This window comes from Sceloporus occidentalis, unplaced genomic scaffold (assembly GCF_023333645.1).
Source record: "Sceloporus occidentalis isolate IW3139 unplaced genomic scaffold, rSceOcc1.0.p SCAF_2, whole genome shotgun sequence".
Lineage (NCBI taxonomy): Eukaryota > Metazoa > Chordata > Lepidosauria > Squamata > Phrynosomatidae > Sceloporus > Sceloporus occidentalis.
Genome location: NW_028316982.1, coordinates 221320749 through 221347210, shown reverse-complemented (window position 1 = coordinate 221347210; position 26462 = coordinate 221320749). Strand labels below are relative to the sequence as shown.

The 26462-nt window shown below is 42.6% G+C and overlaps 1 protein-coding gene across 5 annotated transcripts in view; it reads left to right on the top strand.

Moving 5' to 3' along the window:
• The first annotated feature begins 7079 nt into the window (after positions 1-7079).
• The window catches only part of LOC149319712 (immunoglobulin superfamily member 3-like), a 187546-nt gene continuing 168163 nt past the window's right edge, over positions 7080-26462 (top strand). For all 5 annotated transcript variants that reach the window (XM_089512236.1, XM_089512233.1, XM_089512234.1 and 2 more), the window contains exons 1-2: positions 7080-7167; positions 8485-9368. In XM_089512236.1, coding sequence (XP_089368362.1) covers positions 9296-9368 — 73 coding nt within the window. In that variant the 5' untranslated portion in view covers positions 7080-7167; positions 8485-9295. The remainder of the gene's footprint in view (positions 7168-8484; positions 9369-26462) is intronic.

Genomic DNA, 26462 nt, shown 5'->3' with positions numbered 1-26462 from the left:
GGAATGGACTCTCAGAAGAGACCCGCCTCTCTAGAAATCTTTAAGAAGGCGGTAAAGACAGAACTCTTTTGCCGTGCTTATCCTCCTGACCTCCTATGAAGATCATTAGTATGGAACGAGTCCAGCTGACCCCTTTATTGATGGATGCTATTGTTTTTAGATTTGATGTTTTTTAGGTTTCATGTTTTTATTTTATTGTGGTTTTAATGTTGTATTTTTAACTTTGTGATTTTAACTTTGTTGTGATCCTGCTTCGATCCATGGAGAGAGGCGGGAAGATAGAAATAAAAATTATTATTATTATTATCCTGAAGCTATCCCTGAATTCCACCCATTACCTGGGGATTCCACAGTGATGCTCAGCTGCTGTTCATACTTGTGTCCTGCTGTTTCACCCATCAGTGGCAGCAGTGCAAGTCAGTCCCTCTGAAGTTGAAAAGGAGGCACCCAGTGTCAATCACATGTCTGGACATCTCATTCTAACCTCAGAGGGAGCCAGCAGTGGCAGATGGCACAGCAGGATGCATATGTGGACAGCTACTAGCATTGTGCCAGAGTGCTCTAGATTTTCTGGGAAGATCTGGAGCAAAAAGTTTTTAAGATCCATTTTAAGGGTGGTATAACATGGTTGAAGTGCTGAATTGACTGTACATCACCAGGACAGTTCACACCAGATTCGAGGAGAGTACCCTGCGCTGCCTGGACAAATCAACATGAGAATAGGGGAAGGGGGAAGAGAATGTATTTGGCCCATGCAAAACTGCCCTATGTCTCAGTTCCCCTGATTCATGATTCTCACATTGCTACTTGTAGTTGTCCTCTGCTGTATCCCAGTAGTTCATTGAGTGCCATCTGATCTGGTGGTTTCATCTTGTGGCACTACTCATTTTTGATTGTCTCATCATACAGTTTTTGTGGTAAGAGACATTCAAAAGAGGTTTACCATGCCTCCTACTAAACAGTACTAGCAAGAGTTAGCTGTGGTGCCACTGCCATTGTTTCTGAGACATCCTCTGCCAATGTCATCCCCCACTACTGCTGCTCCTCAGTAGCTGTTTGGCACATTTCGTCTGGCTCCTCAGCAAAAGCCTGTCAGATGTGGGAGCATGGCTGCCATTAGCATAGCCTCTTGAATCACAAGAACACACAATCCCACCACTCAGGAGTTATGTATGTTCTCCCAAACATGCAGGGTTTGAAAACACATAGCAAAATAAAAATAATAAAAGATCAGATAAAATACATAAACCATATGCTTCTTGTATGAGGTATTTCCTTACCCCAATGAACTGCAATGTTCCCCCACAGAAGAAAGTTCACTTTCCTTCAGATGAGGCCAATCTATTGACAACCAGAGGAACATTTATTTATTTATTTATTTGTGCTGCTGCATCATTATGGTTCACATAATAACAATATGGGACATTTTTGTCCCAATATCTTACATTGGTGGGAGCGAGAAAATATACCAAATGTAAAAATCAATAGATTCATTGACATGATATTGATCCAGATGTTTTCTTTACTTATAAGAAAAAAAATCTGTATGTGGCAAGTGGCTAAAATCTGAGAATATTGGGCTAAATCAGTATATTAAGTTTCACCACCAGGTTAGATCTAGTGACAAGCACAGTAGGATTGGAGTCACGTGGTTCCCCCAGATATTGTTGGACAATTCCCAGCACCCTCATCCAGAATAGGCAATGGTGAAAAATGCTGGGAGATGCAGTCCAACAATATCTAGAGGGTCAAATGATTCCCATTCCGGAGAAGATTCACTGAAAGGATAAGATTTGTTACATGAACACTGATATATAAGCCCTACTGATTCAGTGGTGTAGTTGGTTTAGCAACTGGATCTAGCCCCTTGTTTACACCTGAGTGATCAACAATATTACACAATGTTCTACACTGAAGGCCTAATTCTGGGTGAAGTCTGCAATAAAAGGTAATCCTGGGGGGCTACAATGTTCAACCTTGGTGTACAAGGGTATAAGATATGTAAGATAGTTAAACCTTGTTTCTTCCTTTGTTACTTGCTTGTTCTTGATCACTGATTTAGGAGATTATCTCACAAAGCTTCCCTCTCAATGCTGTTGCGGCCTTTAAAACATCCAAAAAGGCAACTATTATTTTCACATTACCACACAATTGTGAATTGATAACTGATTGGCTATGGATCTTATTGCACCATTCTGTTTACTCATCAGCTATCTGAGATTAGTCATGAATTCATTGGGAGTGGAGGGTGCAGAGAAACCTCTTTAAATCCTGTTTCTCCTGCCAAATGAAATGATTGCCTCCTCATGAGTAAACAGATCACCCCTTTGGAGTGACCTGCCACCACTGCTGCCCCTTTCCTTGCCAGATCAAAGCCACAGCAACTACATGCTGCAGTCCCAATCCAGCATTTTTCTAGCCCTAATAAGAATGGCAAAATGCCACTCCTTTTGGAGCTGGAAAAAGGGTGCCTTTGCTGCTGGTGCTACGACACTTTCCAGCACTCCTTTTGGCATGTGTTATCTGGACACCTTGCCAAAGGAGAGCCTTGACACCACATGCAGTGCGGTTGGATGCACAGCATGTGTCTGGTGTCAGGGCAATGTTGGGGCATGTGTCATGCTTCCCCGAGGCCTGCTTTAATTGCCAGTCTGTTCAGCCTCTAACCTTCATTGGGAATTGGTGGGTGGATGCAGAGAAACCTCTTTAAATCCCCCTTCTCTGTGAATTACCCCATAATGATCTATTATACATACTTCAATAACAGGTTATCTGTGTGGTTGACAGCTATTCCTGAGATTTACCTGTTTATTAAAAGTTGCGGCAGACGCACAGATTGGCTACAGGATAGCTACTGCCCAGGTACAAGGCTGTGCGATAGGATCCCGCCATTAGAGTGAACAATGAGCTTCTATCCTGCTATTAAAGAGCAGTGCGATAATCTTCTCAGTCATTTTTCTTTCCTTATCTCTTTCATGAGTCTAGCATCTTCTCAAGTAGTTTAAATGACTGTCAATGGGTGGTGAAAGACCAGTACAAAATTGAAGACATGGAAGTCCTGTAATAACATAATACATTTATACTCAGAAGAAGCTGTGAACAGACACAGAAGACCTCTCTGATGTAAAGATTACACTGAGTGAGGTTACACTGAAGATGAAAATCTACAGGAGCAAATCCATGCTTTAGGGCCACACAAAATCACATGCAAAAGTATGTGGCAATCACTCCATGGCTAGGCTTTAGCAGGAATACTACTTCTGTAGAGGAATGATTGGGAATAAAATAGGGCATAGGTAAAAGATGCATTAATCTTATTCCAGCTCCACATTTCTCTGCTCAGAAATCCCACTCTGGAGCAGCTTTTCCCCTGTCAGGTTTCAAATGTTCCTGCACAAACAAACCTCTGCAGATATGTGGGTGGGTTTAGCAGATTGGGAAGGAAAACTTAAGCAGGGGATTGTTCGGTGGGTTTATGGTTGGATTTAATACACAGGCTAATGGGATGCAGCCTCCAGCCCACCATTTCAGCAGGTTGATAAACTAACTTGAATTGCTAAATTTCAAAGGGAAAAAAAGAGCAAATCTTTAGCCTTTATAGAATTCAAGATACAAGACTAAAAATGCAACCCTTTATGTCTGCTCAATACTAAATTCCACTATGGTTTCCCCCCCCTTTTTTAGGTATATATGTATATGATTGCAGCCAAAATGTCTAGGAACAATACTAACCATTTATTTTATGAGAAATCAACCTTTTCATCAGTTTGCTTAGAAAAAGAAGACACATTTGGAAATCAGTTTGCAAAGGGAAGTGTACCATCTGTAAGGGCTTCCTACATTATTCTGAGCCCCTTTGGAAAACAAAAAACAATTATCCTCCTAGACATAGACCACTGGTTGTTACTGCACCTAGGAAAAACTAAAAAGATCCAGAATTGCACTGTACCTATAGTTGGATAATAGCATGTCCAGTTCAGGACAATAGGTAGCAGCAACAATAGGAGTTCAGACTCTTTTTGGCTTTGGTCTTACTTTATGGTTTGTTTTTTTAAAATCCACTAAATGAATTTGTAAACACTTAAAATCACCTACTAATGCAAATAACATCCATCCTTGCAGCCATATTGCAGAGGGAAGTGGCACTGCTGCTGAGCCTTAGTTACAACATCTCTGTTATGCTCATATTGATGAGAGGAAAAGAGAGTAGATGATGTGTCTGTAGTATAGTTTGACATTGTTACTAGTATCTTGTTTTTTCAGGGAAATGCAAGGTACTTGCAGGGGCGGGAGTTAGGGTTAGGGACTGCCCAAAGGCAGATGTCTGGGGAGCAGTGGTGTCATCTGGCGCAGTTTGCATCCCTGCAGCTCCCTACTGACGCCACTGATATAATCATGTAGTGCAGACACACAAAAGGGGTCATAATCCGAAGAACTCAAAACCAACAGCCTCAAAACAACAAGTGGGACCAGTAGAGGGCTCTCCTATAATGCTAGGGATGTAATCTGGGTCTCCCCCTCTCTGTAGTTCTCCCATTTGAACAAATATATGTTTATGCATATGCTCAGAATGAACTGGATGGATCCTGAGGCTAATCTGACTGAGACTCCATCCGCACAGCAGAAATAATCCAGTCTGGCACCACTTTAACTGCCATGGCTGAATGTTATGCAATTCTGGGAGATGTCATTTGTTGGGGCACCAAAGCTCTCTGACAGAGAAGACTAAATGTTTCACAAAACTGCAGTTCCCAGAATTCCACAGCACTGAGCCATGGCAGTTAAAGTGGTGTCAAACCGGATTATTTCTGCAGTGCAGATGCAGCCTAAGAATCTGGTTGGTTTATGGCAATACAATGGGCCCTTGGTATCTGCTGGGGTTTGGCTCCAAAATCCAAATCAGTGGATATTCAAGTCCTGCTAGCTTTTTGGAGTGTGTGTGTGTATTAATATTTTCAAACTATGGATGGTTAAATCTGTGCATATGGCGAGCCAACTGTACACAGGTGGAATCCCACAACTATGGATGCCTACTCAACCCATCCCTTCAATGCCCAACCCAATGTGCTATCCACTAATGTTAAACCAAGATATGGAATTGACTCAGTGGCACAGGATTTCTTTTGTGTATTTCCCTCCTTTGTCTGTTTGCTCAGTCAACAAAAGGCTGGCTTTATTTGCATCAACCCGCAGCCAAGCCATTGCTTAATCATTCCCATATCTTCTGGGGGTGGGGGGGTGGGGGTTCTGTTTCAACATTGTGACTCAAAAATGACTCCAAAGATCTTTAATTCCAAAACTGCAGAGTCAGCCGGGGAATTACTACATCGTTTACTCAGCGCCCTGCTCCTCTGGCGCACTCATTTACCCTTCTTAGCATAGCTGGTCCCACAGGTAGAAACAGATAACCAGACCTTTTTCACAGTGCCAGATCCTGCTGCAACTTGTCTTATGTTGGCAAAGCTTATAGGTGCAGTGTCGCCTTTGCTCTTGCTGCACAAATGCATGCAGGACCGGAGAGGAGGAACGGATTTTATCCCACCATTTGTAACTTAAAACTTTCCACTTTCAAGAGCATTGGGGGGGGGGGGGGTGTTGACTGGGTTGGTTTTTATGGTTTCCCATTTATGTTTCAAAACAAGCACTGTGGCCTTAGGGGCCTTACTGTTATTGAGAGGCTGAAACTTCTGGAAAAGTTTGCAATTTGTGGTTGCGATCTACTGCATCCGCACTGCAGGAATAATCCGGTTTGGGACCGCTTTGACGGCCAGGGCTCAAGGCTCTGGAGTTTTGGGAATGGTAGTTTGTTGTGGCACCTGGCTGTCAAAGCAGTCCCAAACCAGATTATTTCTGCAATGCAGAGGCATCTTAAGTTTTATTACCAGAATAAGGCACTTCAGGGGCTGTTCTGTTCCTCAAACCTGTGAAGAAATTGTTGCTCGGCTTGCCATTGTGGGTCTCCTGTCTACACTTCTAAAGTTGTGGCGTCCCAGTTGAAACCATTCCAGAAAAGTATGTATTTCACACAACACTGTTGAAAGGGAAAGGCACCGCGTTGGCTGCTAAACAAAACAAAGTAGTCCTTTTAAGGACACACAGAAAGGAGTGGCCTGGTCTCCCTGGAGAGCCTGGCAGGGATTGCTTTGACCAGAGAAGGACGGTTAATGATTGATGGGGAGGAAGCCCCATGCTCCAGGCCTGGGCCTTCCCTCCCTTTGGCCAAAGGACAGCCATAAAGGCCAATGAGGAAATACAAGCCCACTTCTGCTTCAATGGCCCAGGTGCCCCTCCCTCTCCAAAGATAGGACACTGACCACTGCTTTCCTTTCTCTTTCTTTCTTTCTTTCTTTCTTCCTTCCTTCCTTCTTTCCCTCTTTGCTTCTCCCTTCCTCTTTCTTTTGTTCTTTCCTTGTTTCTTTTCTTCCTTCCTTCTTTAGTTTCTTTCTTTTCATTCCCTCTTTCCTTCTTTTTCTTTCATTCTTTCCTTCCTTCCTTTTCTTTTATTTCTTCCCTTCCTCTTTTGTTCTTTCCTCCCTCTTCTTTCCCCTCTTTCCCTTTTCTTTCCTTCTTTCTTTTGTTTCTGTCCCTCCTTCCTTTCCTCTTTCCACTTTTCCTTCCTTCCTTCTTTCTTTCCTTACCTCCCTCCGTTCCTCCTTTTCCCCTTTCTTTCTTTCATTTCCTCCTTTCATCCTTCCCTCCCTCATTTCTTTCCTTCTCCCTTTCTTCCTTCTTTTCTTTCATTCTTTCGTTTCCCTCCCTCCTTCCTTTTCCCCTTTCCTCCTTTTTTTCTTCCTTCTTTCCTTCTCCCTTTCCTCCCTCCCTCCTTTCCTTCTTTCTTTCGTTTCCTTCCTTCCTCCCTTCCCTTCTTTCTTTCTCTCTCTCTCTCTCTCTCTCTTTCCTTCTCTCCTTCCCTCCCTCCCTCAGGGTCGCTGAGGCGAAAGAGGACGGTGCAGGAGAAAACCCCAAAGTCAGCCAAGGAAGAAGGAAGGAAGGAAGGAAGGAGGAGGGTGAGGGAGGGAGGGAGGCAGGGCCTGGAGGAGGAGCTTCCCAAGCGGGAGGAGACGCCCAGCAGCCCCGGCAGCAGCGGCTGCTTCGGAGCCCAGCATGAAGCCCCAGCGGAGGCACCGGAGAGGCAGCAGAGGCAGAGGGCTGGAGCGGGGCAGCCAGGTAGGCCGGGGGTCCCCCGAGTCCTCCTCCTGCTCCGGGAGGAAGAAGGGGAGCAGGAGGAGGGAGACAATAGCGGGTGGGTCCCTCCTCCTCCTCCTCCTCCTCCTCTTCCTTCTGCTGCTTCTGCTGCTGCCCCCAAGCCTTCTTCTGCCCGCCAGAGAGAGGCCCCAGGGTCCCAAGCCCCAGGGGAGACCAGGCAGAAGGCAGGACCTGGCCAAGCAGAAGTCCCAATGCAGCTTCTGGGCCAGGCTCCGGATGGAGGACCTTCAAGGGAAAGTCTGGAGGACCTGGCCAAAGAAAAGCTAGAAACACTCCTAGAAATCCAGGCTCCTTAGTTAGGCTTCAGAGGGAAGGCATTCAAGGGACCAGGGAGGACCTGGCCAAAGAAAAGCTAGCAATGCTCACAGAAATGGAAATGCATGCCTCTTAGGCTCAAAAAGGAGGACATTCAAGGGGAAAAGGAGGGCATGGCCAAAGAAAGACTAGAAGCACTCATAGACATATAAATTCATGATTCTTAGTCAGGTTTCAAATGGAGGACATTCAAGGGGAAAATGGAGGACACGGCCAAAGAAAAGCTAGAAACACAGAAGTCTAAATTCATGTCTCTGAGTCAGGCTTCAAATGGAGGACGTTCAAAGAAAAATATGGAGGACACAGCCAAAGAAAAGCTAGAAACACTCATGTAAATTCATGGCTTTTTAGTCAAGCTCAAAAAGGGAGGACATGGCTAAAGAAGAGCTAGAAACATTCACAGAAGTGTAAATTCATGCTTCCTCAGCTCAAAAAGGAGGACATTGGAGGAAAAAGGGAGGACATGGGCAAAGAAGAGCTAGGAACCCCCATAGAAACATAAATTCAGGCATCTTAGTCAGGCTGGAAAATGGAGGACATGACCAAATGAAAGCTAAAAGCACTCACAGAAATGTGGCAAGTTCATGCTTCTCAGGTCATGCTCAGAATGGAGGACGTTTTGGAATTCCTCCTGGACTTAGCAGGTGGAAGTGGAGGACATGGCTGGGGAAAAGAGGACGCCTGGTCACCTTGGACCAACCCCTCCTTTGGGTCAGGAGGTCTTTCTTTCCCCCAGTGTGCCATATAAGTGCCCATTGCCAACCATTCTTTCTTTGCTGGAAACTCTCCAGGGACCCGACTGGCATCAGCCCTTTTAGACCACCACCTGGGAGAAGCATGACTTTAGATGCCCCATTCCTTCTATATTTCGTGCCCGGAGGTCCCAGGGCCGGGGAGGGCACTCACAGTGAATTTTGTACCTTCTTTCTTAAGTTTTGATGTCCTTTTTCTCTCCCCATGTAGAACGAGGCAGACCTGAACTGCAAGCACCTGACCATGGAGCCCAGGTGGAACAGAACCAGCTGCTGAAGGGGCGACCCAGTTTGGCTGGCTGACTTGCCTTCTCCATCCTTGGAGTGGAGCAAGCCAAGGAAACCCATCTTTCCCTCCAGAGCCCCGACTGTAGTTGCTCCAAGGCAGGAGCGATCGCAGAGCTCTGCCTCGCCAGGGAACCATACGGAGCTGATTTGCTTATGAGATATTCCGATCCTTTGGGCTCTTCTGACACACTTCAGATTTTCAAGAAAGACACTTACTCTTTGCCCAGAGCGGACACATGAACAATCTCTGGGACTGTTTTTATTGAGGTTGACGTTTTTCTTTTCTTTTTAACCACAAAGTGATTCTTTTTTTAAAATTGAGAACGGATATTGATGAACGGATTTTCCTGCCCCTTTTTACTTCTTGGGAGGGCTGATCAGGAAAGGGACCGTACCCTCCTGACTGTTTTGTAGAAGCTGGAGTGCAAGAAATCGAAGTAGACACTGCACAATATGATGTGTCAGGCTTTGGAAAGGCAACCGTGTCTGCTTGCAAAAACCATTTAGCATCTGAGGGTGCTTTCATACCTCCCACTAAGCCTGTCCTTCACAACTACTACTACTACTGCTATTCTTATCTTTTTTGGGGGGGAAAAGAAATCCTTTTGGTTCTTTCCCAATACTTTCCCCCTTGAGTACTCTTATCAAAATATTCTTTTTTGGAAATATAAAACCAGTTGGTGTTTGACAGTTGAAGATAAAAGAAGAAGCAAGAGAGAAAGTGAGGAAGAGTGATGTCCTTTTATCTACACTCTTTTACAAAGATGAGGTGCCTTTTGCTGGAGCTGACATCTCTTCTGCTCCTGGGTAAGAACTGCCTATCACTGTCAACAATCTCTGGCTAGTTTTAACTTACATTAGCATTAACTTTCTTTTCAGCAGTGCTTATTTATATAGCAAGGGTGACTTTTATCATAGGTTGTTCAGATTTCTAAGGAGTGCTAGCTGGTATTTAATAATGTGAGGCTTCTTTTAATGCTGAGATCGGAGGAAGGAAGAAAAGAACGCAATTTGACTTTTTGTCATTAGCTGGCTTAATTATATTATGGCTGGTGTCTCAGGCAGTGTGCTATTGGTCCTTCTCAGCAAGCCTGTGAATATAGGTTGGTGTATATTGAAAGGAAGATATACAATTGTCCCTCCTGATTCACGGACTTGGAGTCCGCGCTCTCACCCGTTCGTGGACAGCAAGCGGGGAGGGACAAAATGGTGTGCATACTCGAGGGGCATGTGTGGTGGCACGCTGCCATTGAAACCAATCGCAACTCCAATATTGGTGGTTTTTTCGGATTCATGGGGTGTATGTGTCCGGAACAGATCTCCTGCAAATTGTGAGGGATGACTGTAATTCCTTTTTGTGCCGCAAATAGAATTGTGTCTGGTTGTGAATCTGTCTTTGGGATACTGTGTGTGTATATGCCTTCAGGTTGCCTGTCAACTTATGGTGACCCCCATGAGTTTAATAGAGTTTTCTTAGGGAAGGAATATTCAGAAATGGTTTTGCTAGTTCCTTCATGTGAAATATAGTCTACAGCACTTAGTATTTGGTGGCAGTCTCACATCCAAGCACTAACCAGGATTGACCCTACTTAGCCTCAAAAATCAGACAGGATCTGGTGCCTTTAGGTATTTAGGCCAGCTATGATCACCAATGGCACCAAATTACTCTGAAAATATTGTAACAAGTCTACCATGTTGTCGTTGTTCTGTGCCTTCAAATCATTTTCAACTTATGGCAACCCTATTACAGGGTTTTCTTGGCAAGATTTATTCATATGTTTCCATGAGGCTGAGAGCATATGACTTTTCCAAGATCACCCACAGTGTTTCATGGTCAAGCAGGGAATTGAACCCTGGTCTCCAGAGTCATTGTCCAACACTCAGACCACTACACTACACTGAATCTCTCTAGGCAGTCTTAAATCCAGTCAGCAGGAAGAATTTGAATTTTGAAGGCAAGCAAAGACCCTGTGTAGCACACCAGACAATAACTTTCTGCTCATGTTCACTGCAGTTGGTTGCCTTTTTCTTTTTCTTTTCTTTTCTTTTTCTTTTTCTTTTTCTTTTTTTTTTTTGCAATTAAACAAGAGTGAAATTTATAGCATTGTAAAGATTTATAGTTTTATTGTGGCTTAAGCTTTGGTAGACTAGATGAGTGAAGTGGTATCTGGTCCGCAAATATGTGTATTTATGGGCTACAACATATTGAGTAATCTTTCAGGACTTTACAGTGCCATAGCAAACATATCTATTCAGAGGTAAAATCCATTGGGCATTCTGAATTTTACTGCCAACTAAGTATGCAACAACAGTGCAGGTACATGCTTGGCTAAATTCCAACATAGGGAAATAATGCACACGCTTTCTGTACAATACTCTTCACTGCCTGCCATCGAGTGATTTATAGTGTTGCTTGTTTGTGATTTTGAGAATGGAGCAAGCTTGTTTTCTCCTGTTCCAGAGACTAGCAACTGGAGCAATGGATTCAAGCTACAGGAAAAGAGATTCCACCTAAACATTAGGAAGAACTTCCAGGTGATAAGAGCTGTGTGGAAAAGACTCCCTTGGAGTGTAATGGAGTCTTCTTCTTTGGAAGATTTTAAACAGAAGCTGGATGGCCATCTGTCAGGAGTGCTTTAATTGTGTAGTCCTGCATGGCAGGGAGGTTGGGCTGGATGGACCTTACGGTCTCTTCCAACTTATGATTCTATCAGTGCTATTGCTGAAACCCTGTATATGCAGTTCTAAGAAGCATATTGGGAACTTCCTGGATTCTACAGCACTGTAGTGTCCTTCTGCATGTTTAAGACGGACTGAAATCATCCCACGTGTCTTTGGCGGGATTCACATGCTTAGCCTGAAAATTACATGACTAGCATGTTAAATAAAATTGATGTTTGGGGAAAACAGAGCCTAACACATGGATGGGTGGGGTGGGGCTCATGAGATCATCTTCGCCCACCACCCTAAAATAAACATTGATTAAAAAAAAACCTTCTGAGTATTTAGCTGAAAAAAAGTCTGACAGCTGGTGTGTTTGTAATTGTAGGAATGATCTAATTTTAGCTCCAGCTAGAGTGAATCCATTGAAATAAATGAGACTCAGGTTTGTTGAATAACAAGACCCATTTATTGCAGTGAGGAAAACTGGATTTAGCCCACTGGCTTTAGGAAAGCCTCGCAGTCTGCTTCTTTTGTGCTCTTAGCTAATAAATTTCTTCCCCAAAGCTACCCCTCAGCCAGCCTGAAACACGCTGATGCACACAGATGGTCTGATAAATTGTGTTATAAAAAGAAAATCTGTGCTTATTTGCAATAATGTTGTTAAAATGAATGATTTTTCTGGAAAAGACTTATTGGAAAACTACTTAGTTTGATCCGTAGCACTCATGACCTTATTCATCATAAGGAAGGACCTTTTTTAACAAAAGAAAAAACCTTGCAACCCACAACATTCCAGCGTGGAGCATGTTGATTTGGAAGGAAGTCCCACTGATGTCAATGGGACTTTCTCCCATATACGTGTATATAGTATCGCAGCCCCAGGCATAATCTTTCAAGCAAGTCTATTGTATTCTGATAGCTGACATGGATGAACTGGAATTGCTTATTCAGTAAACACAACAAGCTTGAGCGCTAAATCCTCTCGGCTTAAGGACAATATTATTGTGAGTAACGGATTCCTAATATGATGTGAATGCTTCCCTATTCCTCCCCTTAACGCCAGTGCCTCAGCACAACAGTAGAGGGCTCTGTGTTACCAGAGGTGCTCCTTCCATCTTGTTAATAGAAGTAAAGATTTGACAGTTTTCCAAAAAAATATGAACATTAGCTCCAGTCTCCTGGCTTGATGCCAGCCTTCTAATTGTCTTTTCTCAACTACTGCAAAAGCCATCCCTCCTCCCCAGATCCTTAGGCCTGTTACAGATTGCCAAAATAAAGCTGCTTCGGGTCTCTTTGGGGGTATGCTGTTTAAATGATGCATGCACCCTAAGAATCTGGAAGCTGCACCAAAGCTGCACTCCAGTGCTTAGGAATGGAGTGTGGCTTTGGCGTGACCTCTGGACTCTTAGGATCCATGCATCATTTAAATAGCATACCTCCAAAGAGACCCGAAGCAGCTTTATTTTGGCAGTCTGTAACAGGCCTTAGTCTTTAATCTTATGTCAAACTGTGTAGTTGAATCAAGTGTTTTTGTATAAATGTCAGATTATCCCCCCCTCAACCAAAAGAGTAAATGCACTAGTGATCCGTGCATGATAGACCTGAGGGTTTTTTCCCCTGTCTCTCAATGCTGCTTCAGTTTTTCCAGGCGCTTTGGGTAGGCATGCAAAGCTGATGTTCCACCTCAGAAGTAGATCTGACAATGCCTTTAAGATCTTGTTATGTTTGGAGCCCTCGGGCTACTTGAACATTCCTTCAGGTAGTAGATTGCCAAGCTCATCTTGCTTTGTTTTACTAGAGAGTGTAAGGTGAGGTCAAAAGCTTTATCGTGTTCTATAACTCAGATTTTCTGAGTGAATGGTTCGGAAAGTCCGTTTTGTCCAAGGTGCTAATTATATGGCATAGAAACTTCGGACAAGTAACTTTCGATCTCATTATATATAATTCATGTTTTGTTACTGTTTCATAAGCATATTAGAATTGGCAGAAGTGAAACTGGAAATTCTGAAGGTGAGAGAGGATGAAACAGAATTCTGCTGTAATCATGAGTGAAATGGGGGGCGGCAGAGGAACCCACAGAGCAGCGGATTGGAAAGCTTCATCTGGCGTGTGGGTGTTATACAGAGGGTACTGCTGAGTTTCTTTTCCTTGCACAGCAGTGCTCCAGTTCCAAGGCTTTAAGCAAGTGGCACTTCATCATGCTGAGTATATAATAAGGCAAAATAGGGTAAAGTGTTGTAAATAACCCTCGTGCAGTAATGAGACTACTAATGCCTGTGCCAGGCACTGCTAGGCCTGTGTGTACTTCAAAGATTTACTTGCTTCCTCCAAAGGTGCAAGGTCTGATGCTAATATCTGTAGCATAATATATAGGAAACAAAGCATAATAGGCTTAGGGAAAGTTATGGAACTCATTTTCCCCAGGCTGCTTTATGAATAGGTTTCCGCTTTCTTTTATAACAGCTTAGACTACCACCAGTGACTGAACACTGAAGAACTATAAATTGCATCATAAGCTAAAGAGAGTCTGTGGAAATCTCTGTAGGTTCCTCCTTTTTTCTTTCCCCATTACCCTGCATCTTAAAGGTTGACTTGCTTTTGAAATCTTTAGGCAGCAGACACAGATTGGGGAACTCCTTCTTTGTCTCTGGATAGCTATTGTAATTCAGTGGAAGCTTTTGGACTTGGAGTTCAAATATCACCTTATTCAGAATCTCACCTGTGGATCTTCTACTACAGAGGTCCCTCTAGAGTAGAGTTTTGGTCTACAGCTTCTATCAGACTGATCCATCATGGCCAGTGGTAGGGGACTAGTTATAGGTAGTGTATAACTCCCTTGTAAAATCAGCTTCATTGGCTAATGGTTCATTTCCAGGCACAATTTAAAGTGCTGGTCATGATCTATAAAGTCCAGTATAGTTTGGGTCCAGACTATTTGAAAGATCATATGTCCTGATACATACCCACCAGACCTCTTAAGATCTTCAGGGCAAGGCTTTCTCTTGGCCCCATCATCATCACAGTCTCACTTGGAGAGAGCCTTCTCAGTAGTTTCTCCCACCCTCTGGAACTGCTTTCCATGGGAGACTAGGATCCCTCCTTCTCTGCTCACATTTTGCCGGCATGTAAATACATTTTTGTTAAACAGGTTTTTAATATATAAGTAAAGAGGCTTTCTATTGGGGGTGTTTATTTAACTTTTAAACCTTTGGTTGTTATAAAAAATTATTTTAATGTGTTTTATGGGGTGAGTTTAATTGTTTTAAAATTTTATTGTATTCTACTCTATATGCACTGTAGAAATGATGCAGCCTGACACCGCTTTAACTGCCATGGCGCAGTGCTATGCAATTCTGGGATTTGTAGTTTTGTGAGACATTTAGCTTTCACTGTCTGAGCACCCTGATGCCACAATAAACTACAAATCCCATGGTTCCATAGTATTGAGCCATGGCAATTAAAGGGGTGTCAAACTGGATTATTTCTGCAGTGGGGATGTAGCCAATGTTTAATTTAGTATTTCTAGAAGCCACGTTGGTTCCCACTTGGGGAGCAAGGTGGCATATAAAGTAAGTAAGTAAATAGGGGACTGTGGGAGTTGTAGGCAAATCCTACTGTTTGTTTGTATTATTACAATTTACCAAAGTAGATAAAAAGGTGGCAAGTCCACACTAGATCTTGTGCCCCTTTAAATTTTGGCAAATAAAAGCAGAAGTGGGAAGAATACAAACTCGAATCACAGTACTATGGAAGAGACAGAGAATATTTCCCCCATTTGCATTAGCTGTGGACCCTACATCTTTCCTTAAGAGTATAAATTGAAGATAGATCATGGATTTTCACCAGAAAATAGCACTAGCTTAACTCTGTTGCATGAAATGTTTAAATTAGAGACACAGTGGGCTATGATGTACAACCAAGCTGTTTGGCTTGATGCCACATTCGCTGGGGTTAGGGGCAAAGGGCTCCCATGAAAGTGGAAAAAAGCTGATAAAAATCCACTTTTTTTAACCTGAGAGAACATCTCTTTAGTATTCTCTTGGTCCTCCAGCTAGGGTTGCCATACCTGAGGACCTCCAAACCAGGACAAATGTAGGACAAGGTTTGAAAATGTAGGACTTTTTTAAAAAAATTTCCTGGCCAGGAATTTTTTTAAAAAAGGTCCTACATTTTTAAACCTTGTCCTCCTCCTTCTCCTCCCCGGCTTGGGAGGAAGCCTAGGCCTGCTCCCAGGCCGGGAAGGGGCGCAGGGGCCGCTTGGCATCGCGGCGATTGCTGTGGTGCCAAGCGGCCTCCTCTTCCTCCCGGCTTGGGAGGAAGCCGCGGCCTCCACTCAGGCCGGGAAGGGGCACGGGGCTGTTTGGCATCGCGGCGATCGCCGCTGTGCCAAGCGGCCTCCTCCTCCTCCACGGCCTCGCGGAGGCCTTGGAGGACCCCGCGATTGCGGAGCCGCCTCCAAGGCCTCGCTGTGGCCTGGGAGGGAGCATCTCCGCGGCCGGAGCTCCGACCGCAGAGAGCGCTCCCAGGCCTCAGCGAGGCCTTGGAGGACCCCACGGCGCACGCGTGGGCGGAGGTGGCTGCTGGTGGTGCTGTCCCGGTCTTGGCGCCAAACCGGACCGGGACCGGGACAGCACCGCCCAAAGCGGGATTGCCCCGCCTACAGGCGGGATATGGCATCCCTACCTCCAGCACAAATCTGCGGCCAACATCTGGCAGACCATAGAATTGCACTGAAGAAGCTACAAATGCCTAGAGAAATGTTTTCTATAGTAATCGCTAGGTCCTCCAGTGTAACTCTGGTCAATTTATGGCAGAGTAGGACCTAGAGATTCCTAGAGAGAATGTATTAATCACATTTGCAAATAATCAAATCTGCAAGTCAGAATCACAAATGTGGAAGGCCAACTATATTAGAATCATAGAATTGTTACTTCATAAGAATTAATGTTACTTCATAAGAATCCTGCGAGACTGAACACTCAATTTACCTAAAATTATTGAAGAAATTATTGTTCGTATTAATCTTGCAAACTGGAGAATTGCTTTGTGGAATATGGGAGTCTTTGCTAGTGCTCTTTCGTATCAATCTATGCATTAGCAGTGCTATAAAGATAATGTCACGTGTCTCAGCTGTATTGTATGGTCTGTGGTTTGTTTCATCAGGTTCTTGGGAGCTTATGTTATTTATTTATTAAGATATTTATATCCTGCTGCTGACCTGATGATCTCATGGCAGTGTACAGTAAAGTCAGTCTAACAAATCTGAAATAATGTAAATAAATAAATTAGTTTTAAAAGGCTGAAAACATGTTAAAGAATTAACAAATGAAAAGACAGTTTTGAAGGGTTAAAATAGTTTAAAATGGATTGAAACCATGTGCATGGAAGGGTTTTTATAAAATCCATTAAGACTCAAAAACATTTATAAATAACTACTAGGCACCTAAACAACAGCGATGTTGGTGCCAATACAGAATAAACCCTCCCAACAGATCTTAAATCTTGAGTAACTGCATATAAAGATTGGGGTCCTAAGCCACTTAGGACTTTGTCATTACCAGCAGTTTGAATTCAGACTGGAACCATATTGGTAACCAGTGTAATTCCTTTGAAATTGGTGTGATGTAGGCTTTGTATGATTTTCCTGTCAGCAGCCTATATGCTGCATTTTACACTAGCTGAAGTTTCATATTCATCTTCAAGGGGAGCCCCCCTCCCCCAATATATTCTTGAATTTTTACCCTTCCTATTTCCTGGGATGGGCTGCAGGCAGCACAAAAAGTGCATTGCAGTAGTCTGAGAAGTTGCCAATGTATGGACTATTGTGGATATGTTATTCCTAAGGGTAATATAGGGCAATATACCCTTGCACACGGTAGGTCTTTTTTGTCACTTGGTAAGTTATTGCTAGCCATAGGTGGTAGACCAATCTGAGCTGACCCCAAATACTTCAAGCCACAAAGCCCACCTTGGTCTCCAGTAACAAAGGTTAATGTACTGTAAGAGCTATGTACCTTCTTCTTCAAGGGATTCCAACCCCCTCCATGGCAGGTAGCTTACTCATTTTCTGGACTTGAGAATGACAAATCCAAAGAACCCTTGTTTCATCAGCTCCAGCATCAGTTTATTGGCCCTCATCTAGCCTATTACAGCATCCAAAAATTGATCCAGCACCTGTACAGCCCCAATCAACTCTAACAACAAGGAGAGCTAGAGCTTGGTATCAGCAACATACCGATGGCACTGCAACCTTACTCCTCTTATGACCTTTTTTATTGGCTTCATATAGATGAGAGACCAGATGGAAACCTGTGGTGCCCCACAGCTTAGTGGTCTATGCACATGGGAGCAAAATCACTGTGAAAAACAGTGTGAACTGAACTGGACTAAAATGGCTCTGGAAGCAAGCAGCAATGGTTGAGAAAATGGTTTTCAGTCAGAAAATCACGGAACAGACCAGTTCAAAGTTTTTCCCACATTTTAGTTAATGCCTCTGTATAAATCCCTGAAAGCATCCCTAACTGGAAATTATACCCATAGTCTGGGAACACCAGGAAGAGGTCCTTTGTAATGACCAAATACGTTTTAAAAATATTTTCTGGCACAGAGATAGGACACTGCATCTGCATTTTAGAGCAACGCCCTACTGTATTTTTGCCGTTCACTGGGTATAGAAAAGATCATGTGTCTTGGCTTTTCCAAACTGGAAAAAAACTTTTATTTTTATATGCTGCTTATCTTTTATATCACTGCCTATGATGAGGGCTGGGTTTGTTGAAACCCTTGTTGAAATGTGAATGAAGACATATGCAATTCCTTCTGGTGGTGAGAGCTGCCACATTCATATTGGGTCTATGCCCTTACTAGCTCAGAAAAACAACCAGAGGTAAACTGGCCAGGCAGGAAAGGGGAATGGCAGTGCCTAGTTACAGGAGTCTTTTACTTTTAAGGGGAGTGGTAAGCCCTCTGATTTTGGAAGCTAACCAGGTCAACCATGGTTAGGACTTGGATGGGAGACTGCCAAGGAATCCCAGGTGCTGTAGGCTTTATTTTAGAGGAAAGAACTGGCAAAACTACATCTTGAGTATTCCTTGCCGAAGAAAACCCTATGAAATTCATGGCATCACCATAGGTTAACAAGGACTTGCATATACACATATGCAAGGCCTTCATTTAAAAAAAACAACCTCCCTGAACCATACCATACTGGATGATTATCCTATTGTTAGGTAAAGTACTAGGGGCTTCCCTGTTCTTAGTGTTCCTGGCTGAGATGGTTTATTTAGAATAGATCATTTCAGTGATTATGGGACAGACTGTTTTGGTTACTTTGGTAAATGACTGATTCTGGGGGCTGGGTAGTGGAATGTATCACTTCTGGTTTTGTAAGACCTCTCAATGCTATCAAGTATGATATCCTCCTGGCCATCTCCACTGAGATGGAACTTGGAGTCACTATTTTAGTGATTCTGGTGTTCTTTGGAGTGGTGCTGGGGGAATTCCTATTTGACACCATGTCTTTAGGACTGTGGGGGTTTCTAAGCACCTGTGCTATTCAACATAAACCCAAACTTAAGAGGTTGTCCACAGTGTGGTAGTTCAATGCCACTAGTATGACACCCAACTCCATCTCCCCTTTCCATCTAATTCCAAGGAAAGTGTTTTGGGGATAAACCAGTGTCTGGTGTCAACACTGGACTGAACAAAACTGATGATTAATCCAGACAAGAGATTATTCTAGGTCATTTGAAAAGTGGATCAGGAAATGGGGAATTCAACCTGTGCTGAATGGAATTACATTGCCATTGAAGTCTCAAGTCTATAGCATGGTTGTACTCTAGGACTCAGCCCTAAACCTGGAAGCTCAGGTGGCCAGGAGTAATTATGCAGAGTTAAAACTGCACCTGTTTCTGAAGATAGCAGATCTGGGCATGGTGAGGTATGCCTTGAGTACCTCCCATTTGGATTCTGTAATGAGCTATATGTGGGTCTGCCTTTGGAAATGGTTCAGAGATATCAGTGGACACAAAACACTGCAGTCAGACTGCTGACTGGGATTGATTGGAGGAGACATATAACTTAAATATTACAACAGTTTCACGCTACTAATCTGTTCATGAGAACAATTCAAAGTGCTGATTATGATCTATAAAGCCCTAAATGACTTGGGCCTCAACTAATTGAGAAACCCTGTATCTTCCCATATGAGCCTGTCCAAGTTTTGAGATCATTGGGAGAAGACATTGTAGATTATCACACAGAGGATAAGGATGGGAGCGAAGCAGATCACTCCCATCCTTATGCTGTCCTTATCTTATGATTGCAGGAAAGATTATCACACACATCATACTTATTATCATGTTAATGAAGTAGAATTGTCCTGTCAGTTTTCATTAACGGAAATTTCCATTATTATTATTAGTAATAGTAGTGTTTATTGGTGTATAGTACCATAGGTTTTGCACGGCACCTTACAGCATCATCAAAACAACATAAAACCTACCTATGGCGTACAATCTAAAATCAAGAAATATAAAACATAGTAAATAGGTAATTTGTCCCAATAAAATAGCAGTAAAACTATGATAATGCAGACAAGCACTATAACCTTAGTCTGACTTATCAGAAATATCAAGTTGCAACCTGAAATGTTTCCATAAACAAAAAAGGCTTTAGTTTGTATTTAAAAGTAGCTTGAAAAGGAATAATCTGCAAATGTTTGGGGAGATGGTTCCAGGAATAAGAAACAGCAAGGGAGAAAGGGCGAATCCGAGCCCGGGAAGAAGGAACTCTTGGTTGGGTCAGGAGCCCTGAGCCCCTGGATCTCAGAACTCGGACTGAATGGTAAGGGGAGATAAGAACTGACAAATAAGGGGGGCGAGGGCAGACCATGCAGGGCTTTGTAGGTTAAAAGAAGCAGTTTATACTGAATCCTGAAATGAATGGGGAGTCAATGAAGAGATGACAATAGAGGGGGGGGGCATGATCAAAATGGCTATCCAGAAAGATAATCCTAGCAGCAGAATGTTGAATAGAAACCAGAGAACCCAAGTGGGACAAAGGAAGCTGTTAGTGAAAAATGGCAGGTCAATTCCATTTCATTGACAGGATTATGATGGGATACACGCAATGTCGTCTGATAATCTTCATGCGATAAGGATGGCATAAGAATAGGATAATGATAGAATAAGCGTGACATCATTTGATAATCTTCATGCAATCGCGTCCCTCCCATCCTTTTCCCCATGTGATAACTCCGTTGTCTTGGTGTCACCATGATCAAAGGCATGTTTGTTGAAGATACTTTCAGGGGGCCTACTTGGTGGCTGCTTCTAGGCTGGGGGAGTTTCTTCCATGGGAGGCTAAGGCGCATTAGAGATGCACTGAAGGGGTGTGTTAGGGTTGAGAAGCGGCGTGTTCCGGAAGGCCCTCAACCCCTAATACGGACCAAGTCCGTACAAAATGTCGGCGCCCGTCCACACGGGGGGAGCCATTTTGACGTAGTGGACATGTGCATGACTAGCTCCTCGCGGCGCCACTTCTGGGGCGCTTCTTTCTTGTTGTGCCCAGGAACCGCGCAGTTTGGCTGCTGCGGTTCCCGGAAGTAGCAACCGGTGGCGGCGGCAGAGCGTCCTTCTTGTTCGCTCTGTAACACGCCTAAGCTAGTTTTCTCTCTGTCCTTGTGCTGATAAGTAAAAACCTTTTTATTTAGACAAGGTTTGGGGTATTAATTGATCTGACAAAATTTTTATAGTGTGTGTGTGTGTGCGCGTGCGTGTGTGTGTGTGTGTGCTTTGTTTCTATTTTTGCAGGCAAGGATGTTATATAAAGGAAATCCCAGTCAGTAATGGTTGGAAATTAGTAAAGAAAATGAGTTCTTTTTTGTATCTGATCTTTTGATGAATGATCAGTCGTAGAAAGTTTGTAGTGCAGAATTTTCAAAAGATTTTCTTTTGATTGCTGTTGCCTGTTTCTGCAAGCTGAACCAAAGTATCTGTACAAACAGTTGTGCTTGGGATGGGAACAGCAGAAGGTTATTCAGCCTAACAGCAAGCTAATGAAGCATAATTCATTCTGACATGCCTTCTATGGTGCAATGAAAATTCTGAAGTTGCCCAGCTTTTAGGCTGCAGACTCCTTTCTCCTGTTCCTTGTGCCAGACCTGTCTGCATTTTCTGGGAGGAGAATAAACATCCCAGACACCACTTCTTTGTCATGATTGACCTGCCTGCTTGCATCAAGGGCATATAGCAATTGCCTGACATGAATTGCAATAGTATGACTGACTTTTCCTTTTACATTGCTAAACATACTATTGTTAGTGAAACTTGTTGGATGTGTGCTTTGACTCTATGTTTGTATTGGCATGCTCCCCCCCCCCCCCAGTTCCCACACTTTTGGTATTGTTGTTAACTGCCTTCAAAAGTCAAATTTGACTTAAAGCTAACCCATTAATGAGATACTTCCAAGTCACTCTTTCATTAACAGCTCTACTCAAACCTTGCAGATACATGTCCTTGGCTTCCTTGATTGAATCTATCCAACTGTAATGCAGTTTCCTTCTTTTCCTTCTACCTTCTACTTTTCCAAGAATTGTTGTTTTTTCTGGTCAGTCACATCTGCTCATGATATATGTCCAGAGTATGGCTGGCTCAATGTAGTCACAATGACCTCTAGAGAGAATTTCAGTTTTATTTGCTCCAGACCCATTTGTTTGTCTTTTTAATAGTCCACAGTATCTTTAGAACCTTTCTCCAACATCACATTTCAAATTAGTTGCTTTTCTTCCTATCAGCTTTCTTCAGTGCTCATCTCTGGAGAGGCTTTATCAGCTGTTGACTATGACATATAGGAGAGCAGAATAGATGTTTCTTCAGCAAACCTGACATTGCAGTTACTCTGAAGGGGAATAGTTTTCATTGTTATTTTGTTTTACTTCTTTGTGATGCTGTTAAATGAGTCCACTTTTGCTTTTAGTGACGCAGCCTACTTTCATTAATACAAGGATAAAGGTATTTCAGATACAGTGCACCCGCATTTATATGCAGGCACGCCTTACGCAGCTTTCAGCATATGCTGAAAGCCGCTCCGGAAGAAAGGCAAGCGCGACCCGGAAGGGGTAATGGCGTGTACGTTCTGCTGCGCCGCTACCTGCACACACCCCATTCATTTAAATTTAACTTCAGTTTAACTTCATGTTATTTCACGTTAACAGAGACGCCATGTGATGAACTTTGGGCATTTCCGGGTTTTCTCTAATATAACTCTAGTTTAAATCCTGTTTTCCCACAGGATCTCACTAGTGTGATATACTCCTTAGAATCTTTACATGAATGGATACTGGATGCAAACAAACCAGCGTAAACTGAATCAACATAAACAGAAGTTTAGTTCCTCCATTCTGTTTGTTGTTATTATTTAACCATCTCGTCTGAAGAAGAAAGCTAAAGAAGTCAAAAGCTTGCAGTTTGAGGCATTGCTGAACTATAGGTTTGGGAGCGGGGGCTTCTGTTTACTATTCTGCATCTCATGAACAGAACCCCCACCCCCAAATCTACAGTCCAGCAATGGTTTGAATGTTGGACTAGGATTCCAGGAGATCAGGGCTTGAATCCCTGCTCAGCCATAGGAACCCATTAGGTGACTTTGGGCAAGCTACACATTCCTAGCCTCACAGGTAGGCAATGTCAAACCCCTGTGAACTAATCTTGTCAAGAACCCCCTCTGATAGATTCACCATCATAGGGTCACCATAAATCAGAAGCAACTTGAAGATACACAACAAAAACAACACTGCACAAATGTATGTCTTATTGTATTTTAAAAAGCTAACTCACCTGCCCCAAATAATCCTGCCAATCTCTATTATGGGATATAGAAAAAAAGTTCCAATCCATGTCACACTTTGCCTACGACTAAGCATTGTTGAACACAGTTGGTCTTACCTTTGAGTAGGGTTGCATTGTTAGTCAGCAGAAGAGCTGCAAAGTGAAGTCCTCTTTCCTGTGTGAGAGACAGAAAGTAAGGTTAGTAAAGTGACTGGGAGATTAAACATAGCTATGGCTAGGCATCAACTGTTGTTGGAAAGATCTGCAGACCCAGTCTATTAGTGAGGACAATGCTGTGGAAGATTAAAGTACACATGTTCTGTGCTGCTATGAATTCATCCGTGCAGCTGAGGCACTATCAGTTTCCCAGCTGTTGCCAAATTGCTTGCAGCTGCATCAAAGTTAACAGACTTCTATGTAGGTTTGTTCATACAAATGCCTTTTGCGTTAACAAGCCTTTACCCTGCTTTTGTATACTTCTGTTCTCATGCACAGCAGGGGCATAAAATCAGTTAAATGCTTAGTAATGTATAATATCTCTTGAGCAAAAGGAAAAACTGTGGGAGGATTTCTGAGAACCATTATACTCCACACTGAAAAGAAGTTTTCTCCTGAGTTTAGTGCAACACAGGTAAAGGGAAATGTGGCCTAATGTCTACTTTCCTCTTTATTTAGGAAAAAACATCTCACACTTTCAACTTTCTTAGGCCTAGAAAGCAATATTTAGCTTCTACACAAAACAACATCCCTTAAAATGAGACTGTATATTTGTATATTTTTGAGAGGTTTTTTTTATATACAGTAGCATATGGAAATAGGCATTATTACTTAAGGGACCCTGGTAAATCAAGAGGTAATGCATGCCTTTAATAAATAATAAAATCTTTTATTATGCTGTTTTGTTATGCTATTTTATTATGCTGTTTTGTGGCAGAGCATTGTGTGGGTAAAGAAAGATCATAATTTTGTTCATTCCTGCAGAGCTTCCTCCTGTTCTCTCCTACTGCCACCATTTCACTTCTGTGTTTCTACTCCTACTTCCAACTTGTTTATATCTGACACAGTCATGCACAAGAGTATTGCAAACACATTTCTAGTAGTTTTGGTAGAAGAAGGTATCCAGGAGGCATTGCATACATGTTCCATGGAGCTATATGTTTAGCAAGTGATTCAGTGGCTAGTCTGGTCCAGATGGCTTGTGCTAAGTTATGATACTCTATACCTAAAACATGACCACCAGATGGTGTTCAATTTGTCATTGCAAATCTCTAAGGAGCAAGATGTCTTAATGTAATATTTCAAAACATACTGGGTGTATGTAGCTTGCAAAATATTCGGTGCCCATAACAGATGTAGTTTGTAGAGTTTTGCATGTGCATGTCAGTGAACAGAACAAATTGATGCTCTGTGTGTCTGCGTATGTCAACCCCATGAATTTCATAGGGTTTTCTTGGACAAAGAATACTTAGAAGTGGTTTTGCCAGTTCTTTTCTCTTAAGTATAGCTCACAGCACCTGATATTTGTTGGTAGTCTCCTGTCCAAGTATTAAGCAGAGCTGATCCTGCTTAGCTTCCAAGTTCAAATAAGATCTGGTGTCTTTAGGGTATTTAGGCCATAATAGATCTTACTGCTGGAAATATGGGCACCAAATTGTGTTGTGGATTGTTAGAGTTATACATGTTGATGCAACTGTGACTTGCTAAGTCAAAGTGAGACACAGATGCTAGGATTTTGCAGTTCCACCCCTCCCATCATAACAAAGATTAAATAAACAGCATCCATGCAGTTTTCATCTGTGAAGTAGACTACTGTACATGTATTTCAGCCACCCAAGCTTATCTGTAAGAGACATTTTGGTATGTCTGGCACTGGATAGTCCAGTATCTTCCTCTATAGGTACATTTCTTCAGAAAACAAAGTTCTGGCTAAAAAAGAACGTAAAAGTTTAGATGTTCAGCACATGTATGGGCACATGTCTCCATGATCCACACTGTTGTAGATCTTGGTATGACACACAGAAGAGAGTGAAGTTAGGAGTCATCCTCCCCATCTTTTTCTCTTTTAAATCTGGGGCGTAGGCTCAAGGAAATAACTGAAGATTTCTCTTTTCTCTTCATTTTAGCTCAATGTAAGGAAGAGCATTGTTTACATAATTAGTTTCTTGGGATGGAATATGGGTGAATTGAGAGTTCATGATTCTTAACCCTTTCAGCCCGTTAATACTGAAGTACAATGTATGACCAAATTATAAGGAAAAGTTCAGAGCAGGATGACCAGATGTCATAACCACAAAAGAGGACAAGTGTCAGAGTGCGGGATCAGAATCCTGGACAATCAACCAGTCAGCTTAATTGATAAATCAACAGTACTTTATTGATGGTTCCAGAATCAGAAATTCCACATCACTCAGCTTCTTAGCTGAGACTGACCCCTCCCAACCAACGCAATGCATAAATCCCCCTTGGCAAACTAGCAAAAGCCCTCCCATTCCTCCCTGGTTCCCATCCACCACAACTTCCCCCCTCCATAGCTCATCTCCCCAACCTAGAGACTGCATTCCAAACCTCTGAGAACCAGGCCTTCAAGGCCACCCGATAAGCACCACCTGGAGCTAACAGTTACAACCCAGCTTTCCCTCTACAAGCCAAGCTAAGCCTACCCTAGCCCCCATTATCCACAACCACTATATATCTGGTAGAATACACCAGGATTCTAACAACAAGGCACTGCAAAATGTAGGAAATTCACTACAAATATAGAATATTACAAAATAAAAGCTAAAAACACTAATATAAATATAAATTCATTTCATATGGTCAATTTACCACTATATTTAGGGTTGCCATAAGTCAGGACCTCCAAACCGGGACAAATGTAGGGCAACATTTTCAAATGTAGGACACGTTTTAAAAAAATGGAGGACATGCGAAAAAATTGAGGTTTTTTTTAAAAAATCTTAATATAAATGCATGTTTTTTTAGGCATGATCAAAATGGAGGACATTTTGGCATTATTCCTAGACAGATGGCAGAAATGGACTTGCCCTCGGGTTCAACTGTACTTCTCAGAAGTCTGTACTTGGGCAAGGGACTGTGGTTTTTCTTCACTGCGCATGAGTTTGTAAAAATCTCAGCAAGTTACATTGGCTGTGCCTCAGAGGCTTGTTGATATCAATATCACCACCACCACCATCATCATCATCACCACTATAATTGGCCAAGAAAGGCAGACTTGTTAGCATTCAAAGCGCCATAAATACACAGAAAATGCACTTGCATATATTTAATAATAAAAAATAATTTAAAAAAACAAGGCAGGCGTGTATATATTTAATAATAAAAATTAATGTAATAAAATAAAAAACAAGCAATAATAAAAATTAATGAAATAAAATAAAACAAGCAATAA